This window comes from Macadamia integrifolia, chromosome 8 (genome assembly GCF_013358625.1).
Source record: "Macadamia integrifolia cultivar HAES 741 chromosome 8, SCU_Mint_v3, whole genome shotgun sequence".
NCBI lineage: Eukaryota > Viridiplantae > Streptophyta > Magnoliopsida > Proteales > Proteaceae > Macadamia > Macadamia integrifolia.
Window position 1 is genome coordinate 16,314,721 of NC_056564.1, and position 13,209 is coordinate 16,327,929.

At 37.8% G+C, this 13,209-nt stretch overlaps 1 protein-coding gene across 6 annotated transcripts in view; it reads right to left on the reverse strand.

Annotated features, from left to right (window-relative positions):
• LOC122085452 (carnosine N-methyltransferase-like) overlaps window positions 1-13,209 on the reverse strand; it is a 43,924-nt gene that overhangs the window by 4,984 nt on the left and 25,731 nt on the right. For 4 of the 6 annotated variants that reach the window (XM_042653891.1, XM_042653889.1, XM_042653893.1 and 1 more), the window contains 10 exons: window positions 13,043-13,195; window positions 11,138-11,209; window positions 10,549-10,593; window positions 10,372-10,451; window positions 10,163-10,227; window positions 10,000-10,066; window positions 9,786-9,899; window positions 2,531-2,604; window positions 292-389; window positions 49-108 (listed from right to left, as the gene is read on the reverse strand). In XM_042653891.1, coding sequence (XP_042509825.1) covers window positions 49-108; window positions 292-389; window positions 2,531-2,604; window positions 9,786-9,899; window positions 10,000-10,066; window positions 10,163-10,227; window positions 10,372-10,451; window positions 10,549-10,593; window positions 11,138-11,209; window positions 13,043-13,195 — 828 coding nt within the window. Of the gene's footprint in view, window positions 1-48; window positions 109-291; window positions 416-2,530; window positions 2,605-9,785; window positions 9,900-9,999; window positions 10,067-10,162; window positions 10,228-10,371; window positions 10,452-10,548; window positions 10,594-11,137; window positions 11,210-13,042; window positions 13,196-13,209 lie in introns of those variants that run through there. The other 2 variants (XM_042653890.1, XR_006142132.1) reach the window with 2 other exon arrangements.

Sequence of the window (13,209 nt, forward strand, 5' to 3'; positions counted from 1 at the left end):
AGAGAGAGAGAGAGAGAGAGAGAGAGAGAGAGAGAGAGAGGAACTTACATCCTGCGGCCCATACATATCTGCAAAGTGATAAAGTAGGGGCCCCAAATTTATCCATACCTAGCAACCAGACAAATAAGCAGTATACAAAAAGGAGAGACCAATTAGCAACACTCACAGATTTTACAACATGCTACATTTTCACCTAAGCAAGCACTTACTGCCTTGACTTAGGGATGACAGAAAGTAGGACACCAAAGATCATGCCATTCATCCCTCCCAAAAAAATTATTGAGAACTTACTCCTCCTTCTTTGAGTATCCTTGATATAATCTCAATGTATTCGACAATATTGTGTGCCGTATCAAGGAAGAAACAAGTCACCACCGCATCCCAAGCTCCTGCAGGAATACCACAACGAGTCCCCCTAAAAATGTAAGTTTTGAAGTAAATTAATAATTCGTCGATGATACACAAATAATGACAGAAAAAAAAAAAGGAAGAGAGGAAAGATTGAATCTAGTGAAACTTGAAAGGATTGAAATAAAAGCCCAAATGAAGTAGGAAGACATTATAAGATAACCCCCACCCCCCAAGCGACCAAAAAAAAAAAAGAGTTTCTGTTTACACTTTTAGATAAATCCTGTTTCTGTTCTCAATGGGAGGAAAGAACCACATTGGAGGGTTGCCTAAGCGTTTAGGAGACAAGTCGCCCGCCTTAAGACTACCAAGTGTCATTGTTATTTCCCTTATTTTCTAACATTATTTAGTATTGCTACATATATTTTGTATCATTAGAAATCAACATTAAGCCACATCAAGTCATCAAAAATCAACATTAAGCCACATCAAATCCTCAAAATCAACATTAGGTCATAAAAAATCAACATTTAGAGAAATGTTCTTGTTCTATGAAAAGCTTGACTAGTCAATTGATTTTATTTTACACGAGACATTATGTATTAGGTAGACCACAAAACCAGCTTTCCAACAAGTCCACGATTACTTAAATATGTGTTTTAATGATAAAATTATGTTCCGGTCAAACTTATTTTAAAGTGTGTGAATGCTGTTAAAATCACCTAAATGAAAATAACTGTGTATCAAAACAAAAGATTGCTTTACTGGACTTTTGGTTTTAGCAATGTTTCACCATGATAAGATTTATGAAATTTTCATAATTGAGAAAAACTCTAGCATTTGAAAGTTGAAAATCGCCCACACAACCAAAAGTTCAGTTTTTGTTCTTGGACTGGGGGTTGAATTTTTTATCCTTATAGAATTTGATTTTTAAACAATTTTTATTTGATTCAAATAGAAGGGTATTTACTTATTTATGATAGTATCTTAAGTAAATGAAAAACATTACTTAAATGATAATTTGACATAAATAAATGTTGTGCCTTGCAGCAAAGCGCCAGTGCAATAAGACGACAGTCGCCTAGAATCCAACTAGGCCGCCTGGACGCCTAGACATTGCCTAGGCGACGCCTTGAAAACTATGGTTGATGGGTTAAAATTTTCGGTTTCTCCCCTTGATTGGGCTACTAGATATATTTTAAAAGACATTTCCTCCTTGTAATCAGTTTTTTATTTTGTTTCATCTCGAGCGATGTTAATAGGGAGGCTAAATTTTTAGCCCAATGGGCCCCTCGTTTGGGGATCTCATGTGTTTGGTAGCTTCAACCACCCCCTTGTCTTGTAATCTCTGCTTTTCATTTCGTTTAATAAATTGTTTAATTTCTGTTTTAAAAAAAAAAAAAAAAAAAAATCTGGGAGTGCATGAAAATGTGTCTATCATTTAACAAAAATTGAGTGTTTTACGCAGTCTGGACTTCGGAGTTCGGATTGTATACAGGAGACCACTTTTTGAAAAATTTTGTGAACAGGTATTACATACGTGTTATACAATAATTACTCGCTCACTTTTCTGCATAAGTAAAAAGAAGTGCTTCAGCCATAGTAACAGTAATGGTTATTCAGATACTATCAATGACTCCTGATGACGGAGAGAAAAGAGGCAATACATATCCAGATATCATTTGAGAAGCACTGCATGTAGATACTTATAGCAAAAAACATTTATTATGACTCATTTTAATTGCAGTACTAGAGTACAAGAAAAGAAAAGAGTTTTGCTAAATATTTCGACTTCATATTTCTAATTTCATTGTTGCCTTCATGTTTCTGATGAGAACATCTGATAAATTGGAAGAAAACATCAAACTCAAAGTAATTTATCATTCCAAATTGCTGAAAGGTAAGTTTTGCTAAAATACAAGACAACGAGTGAAACTTTTCCCTGGAAAGATCTCGGTCAAAACTGACCAAAATTTCCGAGTAGTCTTGGTTTCGGGCTTGGCCGAAACGAAACCCAGGTTCAAAACTTCAAAATGAGATCTGCCACATCTCGTTTTCAGTCAGGCCCGAAACCGAGATCCAGAACCTTGGTAAACATTGTCTACCAACAATTATGGATTCTATTGGGGAGGGGGATGCAGAAAAGAAGAAAGGAATATAGAAGCAGAACTCTTTCTCCTACCGTCTTGGCTTGGGTCACTGTAGACTTCAACAAAGTCACCGCCACACATGGAGAAGCCTTCGGTAATTCCTGCACTGTTTGCAAAGCAAGCCAACAATGACCAGGGTTCTGAAACTATGGTTACCGAAAATTGCATAGTCATACTATTATTGCTGAGAGAGAAGCATTAATATAAGCATGTCAGATTCAAGGTAGGAGTTGGAACATTGATATTTCAATCATTATTGTTTCTAAAACTTGAATAGAGACATATAATAGAGACCATGTTCAAATACTAACCATACATATCCGTCCTTTACAAGCAAGTTTCAAGAACTAGTTTTGTTTCGGAATACCAAAATTTCGCTGAAACAGTGTACTTTTTTTCATGTGTTTCACTTGGCCATTTTGGGGGCTAATGGCTGAAGTGACCGATACCAGCAAAATGAGTGAAACAAAAAGATGGCCAAATTTTCAACAAAATAGTGTATTTTTTGGGCCAAAATGAGTGAAATCTCAAAACAAAATGACCGAGATGACTGAAATTATGTACTTTTGCATTTCGTATGCCATTTCGTTTCGGTGAAAAAAAAATAGTGAAATATCCGAGATTTCGGCGAGATATCGCTGAGTTTTCGAATCATGTTTACAAGTAGGCAACATTATGCACAAAAAATTATTATAGATAAAGTAAGCCCGAGGATTTTGTGGTTTCAATTTCCTACTACAATCTATTCAGGGTTCTAAAACTCTAAGAGTAAGAGGTGCCTCCCCCCCCCCCCCCCCCACTTTTCATTTTCAAATGAATAATGGAATCTTGGCAGGAAGAAATGATTTACATGGGAATTATTTTAAAAAATAAAAAAATTATTGACTGTAAAGATCACTGATAGTATCTTTATCATGTACATATGCCTAGTCTATATTACAGTGGCATCCTATCAATTCCAGAATAAAAATTACACTTCATCAACAAAAACTTCCATCGCCAGGTCTTTAGCTTTTACATGCCAATCATCAATAAAAAATAAGCCTATATATTGCCAATCTGGCATATCTTTGGGTCCCTCCTGTATATTCTCATCAAAGATTATTCTATTCCATTCCCCTTCCATATCACCCAACACACCACAAAAGAGACCCTATCAGAGCAACCTTCCTTCTCCCCCCAGAACAAATGGGAGGCCAGAAATAAAAATATCTTTAATTTCTTTTCATCAAACCAATGGAATACCAAATACCTCCACAAAGTGTCACAAAGTACACTGGAATCTTTTGGGCACTCCATCAAGAGATGTTTGGCAGTCGCTTCCTCCTCAAACATAACATTTTCACTAGAACAAGACTAGTACCAGTCCCACCATTATCATCAAGGAAGCTCAATGTGTGGTGAACTATTTCAAGGACGACCTGATAGGGTGCATTGCAAAGTTGGCTTTTTTGTTGCACTATCGACCACATTTGGAAGGAGAGTAATTTCCGAATCTTTCGGAACAAGACTAGTACCAGTCCCACCAACATATGCTAGGATGTAGAGGAACGTTGTCAGGCACTCATTCCTAAAGGGCTAAAACCCTTCAGAATCAATTTTTTGTGATGAATTGGGGTGTTCAGCCCATATGGTCTTCTAGACAGTTTTTCATTCGAGTTGCTCTTTTAGTGTATCCCATTCAGATGGGGCCCCCTATCCCCTCTTGTTTGATTCTATGTAGTCTTGCTGTTGTCTCTCCTTCTGAGGGGTAGAACGTTTGTCTTGTAAATTGTTTTTGCTTTTTCTCTAATAAATTTGATATTACCTGGAAAAAAAAAAATTCACTAGCTGAATGCACCCTTACAGTTTAAGGTAATCAAATGACAACATTAGATCGATGGACAAAGCCCAGCCAAAGCTTTTTCTGTACATTGGTTCATGGGTGTTAAGGTCCATATTTTGTTATATATTTGGGCCCATATTCTGTTATAATTGAGGTCAGCATTCTGCCCCTATGCAGCAGCCATTGACCAGCATAAGGGAAAAGGATATGTTTTGACTGATTTTGTGGGCCCCAATATGCATTGAATGGAGAAGAGTTTCCAGAAGATTTAGAAGTTATTCTGTGGGCCCCATGCCATCTTGCAATGGCAGAGAGATGCTAGCAAGAAGCCAGACTGCGTACGAGGACAGATGCCCCCAAGATCTTTTAAGGATTTCATTTTAGTTAGTTTCTATTTTGCACAAATACCTGGTTACTATGTCTTTAGTTAGTAGGCAGTGTTTCTATTTCAGTTTAGTTTTCTTGTTTTTTTAATTTTTTTTTATTATTATTTTTTGTTTAGAAGGTAGATTTTCCATTTTTGTGTAATAGCCAAGTTTTATTTTCTGTTGCATGCTCCATCAGTTCCCTATGGTGTGTTGAAGACTTGGAGGCAGCTACCCTTGCGGCACTGTGAATCTGTCTCTTCTGGCTGAGACATTCAAGGATGTATAAGACCATATCCAGCCATCAAACCCATTCCTCCTTGTAGTATGTTAATCTTACTTTCAATGGTCTCCTTCAACTGTAATTTTATAGTCATCCAATGGCCATAAGTTCCTGGGGTAGCAATCTTCTTGTTCTGATCTCCTAGTTTCTAATCCTGAGACCCCCTCATAACTTTCAATCCAACCGTCAAAATTTTTTGGTAAATATGAGGAGTTCATCTACTTCTAATATCCTACACTTGACCAAGGTTGGACTTAAATCAGATAACTAAATTTTGAGTTCTACTCTCTCTCAAATTTGGTACAATTGGTGTCCTGCAATCCTGGTTATGACATGCTTTCCTGGTCATTAATAGTTTGGTGATTATGGCTCCATAGTTTGGTGTCAGAGCCAGGTTACAGGATGCATCAAAGACCCCGTACCACACCTCTCGAATTCATGCACAAGTAATTGAGACGTTGAAGCATTTACTATATACTGCATGACTGCTGTTAAGAAAAAGTTTGAAGCCAAATTTGTTCAACTAGCCAAGCTCCGCCCTCAACACCCAGTTGAAGTTCTGAAGATGAAAGAGCAACAAGTAGAAGGTCCGACCGAAGAGGTCTATGTCGAAGACACCGAAGTGGGCACAACAAACGATGATACCCTAGGTTAAGGCACCTCAAGTTTGTTGATGATTCCATTTATATGGCTGTTCTGGAAGACATGGCAAGCTTTTGGTGATTCAGTTGGAGGAAAACTTGATTCCGCATCAGCAACATTCTAGCGGTTTTGATCCAACCTGACACTCGTTTCATACCAAAAGTCTAAGATTATAGGATGAGCATAGTGGTGACATTGCTTGTATTGTACTGTTGATGTCTCCAATATATTTGACTGTTTGTAACAAACTATCTTTGGTGTATGATTTATGAAATTGTTTATAATTTGATGTCTATTCATTTTTAATGCATATTTAAGTTGTTTTACTAGAAATACATGTGTCCTAGTACTAAATATTGTGTGGAATAGACCATAATAGAGAATGTATACAATGTACTTCCAACCTAGGGTCTGAAGTCAAACTACCAATTTTGTGCAAGTTATAAAATCCAAGGGTTCCACTATATTTAGTGGCCCTAAAATAGGATGTCCTTCAAGTTTCAAGACTTAAATTGACCATTTGGCCCCCAAATACATACATCAAAACTTAAAAAAAAAAAAATGTACAAGTTTCAGCCAAAATTTCGGTTTTGACTGAAACCTCGAACCTTGCTGAAAAGTAAGACAGCACTCATAATCATGTAGATGTGAGGGAGTCGACTTACAAGAGACTCTAGATATTGGCGAAATTTCAACTCATTTCTGTGAACATTGCTCACATATAAAAGCAAGATTTCAACAAAATTTTGACTCATTTCTTCGAAATTTGGAGTTTTCACCCCCTTTTGCTTGAGATTCCTAAATTACTTAAAATAATAATAATAATAATAATTTAAAAATCCTTCATCTTTATGTTGGATCAAGGCTTGGTTTTTACAACTAAAACCCCCCAATTTATATGAGAAGCCTAGGTGCTTGCCTAGGAAACAAGGCACCTAGGAACCTTACTGTCGTTTCGGGCTGCCTTGTCACCATGACAACCATGCGTTAGACAGAGGATGACATGGTCCTAATATGCCATAGGGTCCGAAGCCAAACTACAACTTTGGGCTTTTTTTCCAATCTAATGATTAAAACATGTGTAATCATGCTTAAATGGGCACTCCTCGTAGTTTCAAGATAAAATTTCACTTCAGGGAGTGCCCATTTAAGCAACAACTCAGCCGCCTTATCCCAACTAAATGGGGTCTGTTCGCTACCGTTTCACCTAAAAGTAAGAACTCCTAGGGAAGGGCAGCATCAATGTATACATCAATACTCCCCTGCATGTGCAGGCCAAGATCCCATGATCCTGCACATGTAGCTCATGCTCATGGTTCTCATCCCAGGTTTCGATCGACCGAAATTAGGTCAAAATTTTCGAAACCTTGTCAAAACTAGGTTTTTTTTGGGGGGGGTCTATTTCTAGAAATTTGGCTCGAAATTTCCGAAATTTGCCAAAATTAGGGTCAAAATTTTCAAAACTTGCCAAACTTCAGTAAAAAATTTCAAGATTAAGAACTAAGTTCACGTGGCATTTCCTTCGCATAGCACCGAGGGAGAAGAAATGTCGGGAAAACTCTACTGAAGCATTTCCCAGGAGTCGAACACAACCCTGTAAAGAAAAAGAACATAACAACGAAACTCAATAGAACCCACCTAAATGGTATCAGCTACATAAATCCTAGCCCTCCAATCAGCTCAGCTTGAGCTCATACTAGGGACAAGACCTAGACTATCCATATCTATCCTAACTACTACTCCAGTGGGCACCAAAATGACCATTTCTGTATTTTTACCTAACCATACCACACTTCAATGGGATTTTTCCAAAACATTTTGGTTTCAACAAGGGTCAAAATCCCACGGAAATACTAAATTTTTAACATTGGGTCCAACACTAGGAGGCAAAGCATGACATCAGGAGTAAACCAATAGCTCTTACAAAGATGAAGTGGACCCATACTGAGATGGACAAACATAATCATCCAAGTCCATTAATCAATGGAATTATCTTCCATAACAATCCTTTGCCACTTAATCTCCTAATCATTTAGATAACAATCCTTTGCCACTTAATCTCCTAATCATTTAGACTAGGCCTAAAGGTAGTGATGTATATCAAAACATGAAGAACAAGACGGTTAGAATAAAATTCAGAAAAAAAAAGGTATAATGTTCACGAGTTACTGTTCATGTGACATTGTTCACGTGAACAGTGCTGTGAGCCCCATATGGACTACTAGAGTGGTGAGTTCTTTGATGGATTCTTCTAGAAGATTTTTGTTTCAAAGATTTGTTTCCTTTTTGGTTTAATTCTTTTTGTACAGGGAAGATCTCTTTAAGAGACTTTCTTTTCTTCGTTGTTTCCCTTTTATTAAAGTTTCCTTTTTCATTAGTTACCAATTACAAGGCTTTATGCTATCCCATATATTGTAATCGACTTCAAGGGAAACACGCAATTTAATGATGAAAGAAAGTTTGCCTTGTGCATCCCCATTGTCCTGAGAGAGTCAAAATACGGTGAGAGACCATGGATAAGAGACCCATCCCTATCCCTTCTTCCCCCATCTACCTCCCTTTTCTAAGTTCCAATTGAAGGCTACCATTAATGCTGGAGATTCAAGAAGCAGTTCCCTTCTGTTGCTGTGACATAGCTTGATTGGAGAAGTCACAACAGACCCTGCAGTTCACCAAATCTAAGTTTTCTCCAGAAATTTCGAGTTCTCAGATCTGCATATCAAACCATTGGTTGGGACTGATATTTGGAAGGCTGAATCTACATTCCATACCTCCCCTTCAATGCTACACTGTATATGTCAGCATCTAACTATTACTTTGGTCGGAGATTTTCAGGAACTATCCACCCATATGAAACCCAAACTTGATGGGAATATAAGGCCCATTCAGCATGTGTAACTATTGTTTCTAAAATTAGGTGGTTTTGGGGTTGTTTGGCTTTGTTCCAGGCCTACTGTAGTAATGCAACTGCTGCTGTTTGTTACTCTTTGAGACTCGGGTTATTCAATACTCTTGCTAGGTGCTGTTAGGAATTGTGAGGATTATTTTAACCTACGGCTACCTACTGTTTGGGGGTTATTCATATATTGACATAGGGCTGAAACCAGTACCTACTTGGGTTAGTTTTGTGATCCTGCCTGGGTTTTAACCATGACGTAGCCTTACATTAGGTACACCTGGCTACCAAAAACCCTCTCTATGATCCTCCACCACCCCACCTTGATTGCAAGCAATTTTCAAGAACTTGGAAATCTCGGCCGAAATCTTGGAAGTTTCAGTTGACCCTGAGACGAAAGCTAATATTACAGAATTTTCGGCCCAAATTTCTAGCAACAGCCCAGAAAATGATACCTGGTTTCGGCCCTGGCTGAAACCCGAGATTTCAAACATTGATTCCAAGTAATCACAAAGAAACTAGGGAAAATCTTCTTCAATGAGCCTTATCCACACAAACAATCATTCCAAAACTTCACTCTTTTCCCATCCCCTCCAGAAAATAACCCACCTCTTGAATTGATGGGACTTATTACAGATCCCCTTCAAGACCCTCACGGCCTCACCCCATGTGACCCATCATCACCCTTCGCATTCACAAATCATTCCAACAAATCATAATTGTGATTACTTTCTTCCACAACCTTCCTATCTTCTTCCCACATCCTCCATAAGCAATTCCCTAACAAGGCCACATTCTTGATTCTCATCAGCATGATACGTAATATCCCCTCCTCTCTATGTGGGAATACCCTTTCCCAACCAAATAAATAACACTTCCAGTGATCGTCTCTACCAAGCCACAAAAAATCTCTTTGAAGCTCCAAGTCACCAATGACAGGACAGAGAAAAAGGACATGAAGTATATAGACATTAAACAAAGCACATCTGACGCGTCAGCACCCCCCCCCCCCCCCCCCAACAGATACTTTGCCTTTCAAGTGGGCTACCTATCTCTGTCTTTTCAATCCCACAGAACCTTAGATTGACACAAATATAACATAGGAATGGGCCTGTACACTGCATTTTTTTTTTAAATAAAGATTGATCCATTACAGAGAATTACTTGAACCCAAGTAAACAAAATCCTTGGGACAAATTTGAGAATGAAAAAACAAAAGCATTGGAATGACTACAGAATTAATTGAATGAAATATAACAAGAATTAGCATGACTACCTAGCTGGATGGATATCAGGAAATGAAACAGGCCGAAGTTGGTCATTATCTGAAAGAGAATTGCAATTGCTGTGGATCCAAGGATATATGGTCCACTCCCCAGCTGTCTGAGTACTGATACAAATAAGAAACAAATTAAAACGACCCTCCACACACAATATCAATCAGAATGCACGAGAGGAGAGAAATGATCGAAGTCATTATGGATTCCTACTGGTTAAGAATGAAACTTGAGCAGATCATCATGTAGTACGAGAATTCATTTCCTTGGCTTATGAAATCTGTGTGCATGAAAAAAAAGAAAAGTTAAAGAGAAGGAATCAATCACTTTAACTTGAAAAAACAAGTGAATTTACTCATGAACATCAGATACATACCAATGCATGAAATGTCCAAAGCCAGCCTTCCAAGTCCAGCACCAGGAACTAAACAGCTAGGAGGCCTATTAGAATAATTAAGAATTAAGATTTCTGTAGATTACACGAGTAGATAAGAGCATCACAGACAACATCAAGCAAATGAGTTCTTCAAGACAAGAAATCGCTCTATGCTTTAATGAGGTTAACTACTGCAAGGAAAAGACTACCTGTCCTTGCATCTGTCAGGGAATAAGCGATCAAGCTCTTCAAGAATAGGCTTATAGCATTGATCACGCTCTCTTTGCCCCTAAAGTAAAATGAAATAAAGAACAGTATGAACTTTCCTGATGAAGTTATGGACAGTTATGAACATCAAACCTAGGTCTGGTTAGATGAACAAGTACCTCTGGTGCCCAGTCTCTAACAATGTTTCTTATGATACATCGGACCTGATATGAGTCAAAATTAAAATACAAGTTACACACTTGACTTGACAGAGAAGTTGCTGTAAGATATATGAATGGAGAAAACACAACTATAAACAAGACTAATGGTCGATTTTCAGAAATAAAGAAACTGCCTGGTTTTGGTACAGAGCAGTGTTTGAAAGACCATCAGACCATCTTGACAGACCATGGTTGGATTGTTTGGACCACAGGACTTTTCCTTAAACAATCATCTTAAAAACTAGAATATTCCACTTAGATTCCATATGATTTGTCAGACAAGGAAATTTGACTGTTTGGACTGTTGACCATTTTCTTCGAACAATCCAACCCCCAATCTGTTTTTAAAAATGCTGGTATGTAATCTATCTCATGTGCCAGTACCTACGGCTTGATTTAGCTCTCCTTTCATATTTTTTCTAACATGCAAAATATGGTGAACATATGCATAAGCAAAGTCGCAGCATAAAATTCTCAGGCTGAGCCTAGTATAAATATGCAGAAACTAGAAGAGTCGTTTTTTAATAAGAAAAATAAACAAAGTTACCTTATCAACATCGACCAATGGAACTTTTAACTGTAATGAAGGATCCAACCAGTCATGTGCGGATAAGCTTACCTGGATAACATTAACAGAATATCCAAAACATCGTTAAAGTATCCATGTGCCTATAAAGCACGACAAGGAAATTTAGAAATATATGCATGACTATTCTTAGACCACTCCTAATTCAAAATCCATGGTCAAATAAAACAGAGCATATGTGTCATGTGAAAAATAAATTGCTATCTGCAGAAAACTTATTTCACCTGATACATCTATGATATTAGCAGCAAAATGATATCAGAAAGCCATTTACATTTATTTTCAACCATTTATCCAGAAATACTTTTTATTTACTTGAAAATTAAGGAACTAGTTGGAAAATTACTCACAAGACGGTGAACAGTGCTGACTTGTTCCAACTGATCATTTGCGCTAATGTTTGATTTCACTCTTTGGAGTTGTTTCATTTGAATTGGGTTCATCCTGAGGATATTCCGATGTTGTTCGGCTTTGAAGCATTGGTTAGGGATATCATTCATTAAGAGAGTGAGGCTTCTGTAGCAAAGTCCTCTGTTTGCAGTGTTCTAGTCGATTTGGGAGGTAAAGAATAAAGGGATTTTTCACGCGCAAAGCAGTTCAGACATGCAATTATCAAAGGATTTGGTGCAACCAACATCTGCTTCAGATCTGGTTAGAAGGATCCCTATTATTTTCCAAGAATACCGTAGTTTAATCAACTCCCACGCAGTTAGACAGCAGTTTATACAGGTTTGACACCCTCCCTTACTAGGTATGATTAAGCTTGAATTTGATTTTAAACTAAGACCACTGGGGGTACAGGTGTAGTTGTTCAATGCCTCACCTAGGCCACAAAGTCCTTCAGAATGGGCAAGGCCATCACCTTGGTCGCCAAGGCCTTGCCTAGGCGTAACCTTTGGCGGGCACCAACTTTGGGCCTTCATTTTTTAACTCATATATGGCCGCTTCTTTTGTGGAGCACAATAGGGTTAAAATTAGAAAAGCAGTAATATAAGTAAGCCCTGAAAACATTGTAATTGACAAAACAAATATTTCCTTATTATCTATTGCTTGTTTTGATGAATGTAATTTACTACTAGGCGACTAAATATTAACACAACTTAGTCAGGATATTAATAAACAGTAAGTGCTAGCACAATCTGAAAGGTCATATAACCAATCCCTGTTTTACGCACCCCTTGACCAATAAGCCTCACTTAGGCCACCATTTAGTCACCTAGGCTCCAACACTCCTAGCCAGTGCCATTAGCTCATGGTGCTTGTCTGGCCACCTTAATAGCTAATGTAGGATGTTTCGAAAATTTGAAGGGGCACATTATTGGAGTTTATTCAGGCCTGTAGAGGAAGGTAACAAAGACTGAACGTTCCACATTTTTTGGTATATCAATCTCATGAAATGCTTTCAGAATAACAATCAAGCCGACATCAAAAACAAACACAACTAAGCTATTACTACTAAATGGAATATATGCACATGTAAAGGCAGACTGAGCAGCTCAGTTCAAAATAATACTCATGTCTTGATGGCAAGACAGGCTAATACAGTCCATAATTGCACAGGACACACTTGGAAGATGAGAGATTTTAGGACCCGTACAGTATCTTCAATCTAGAGTCATGCAAAGACTGATAAATATATGTGATCAACAATTCCAATGATTCAAGCTGTGGCAACCTTTTGTACTTCTTAAGATTTGAATTTGAGTCCAAACTAATGTCACTGAGCACGGCAATCCAATCAACTATATTCTATGATCTTATTGTGTTCAGCCCTACATGTCAACCAAGTGTACTGGCACCAGTAAGTCATTCCACTAATCTTCATAGCACCAATATGCCTTAACAAAATAAAGGAATTAAACTTACAGTTCTGTCGGAATCATAAACTAAATTAACTTCCATATCATTGCTGACAACCTTAACATCATCACAACCAGCTTTTTCAGACTGTCCGCTGTAATCTGAGTTTAAAGACAAGTTTCCATTGGCAGATCCACAGAAATTCTGGACCTGCACCTCCTGTTATTATATAT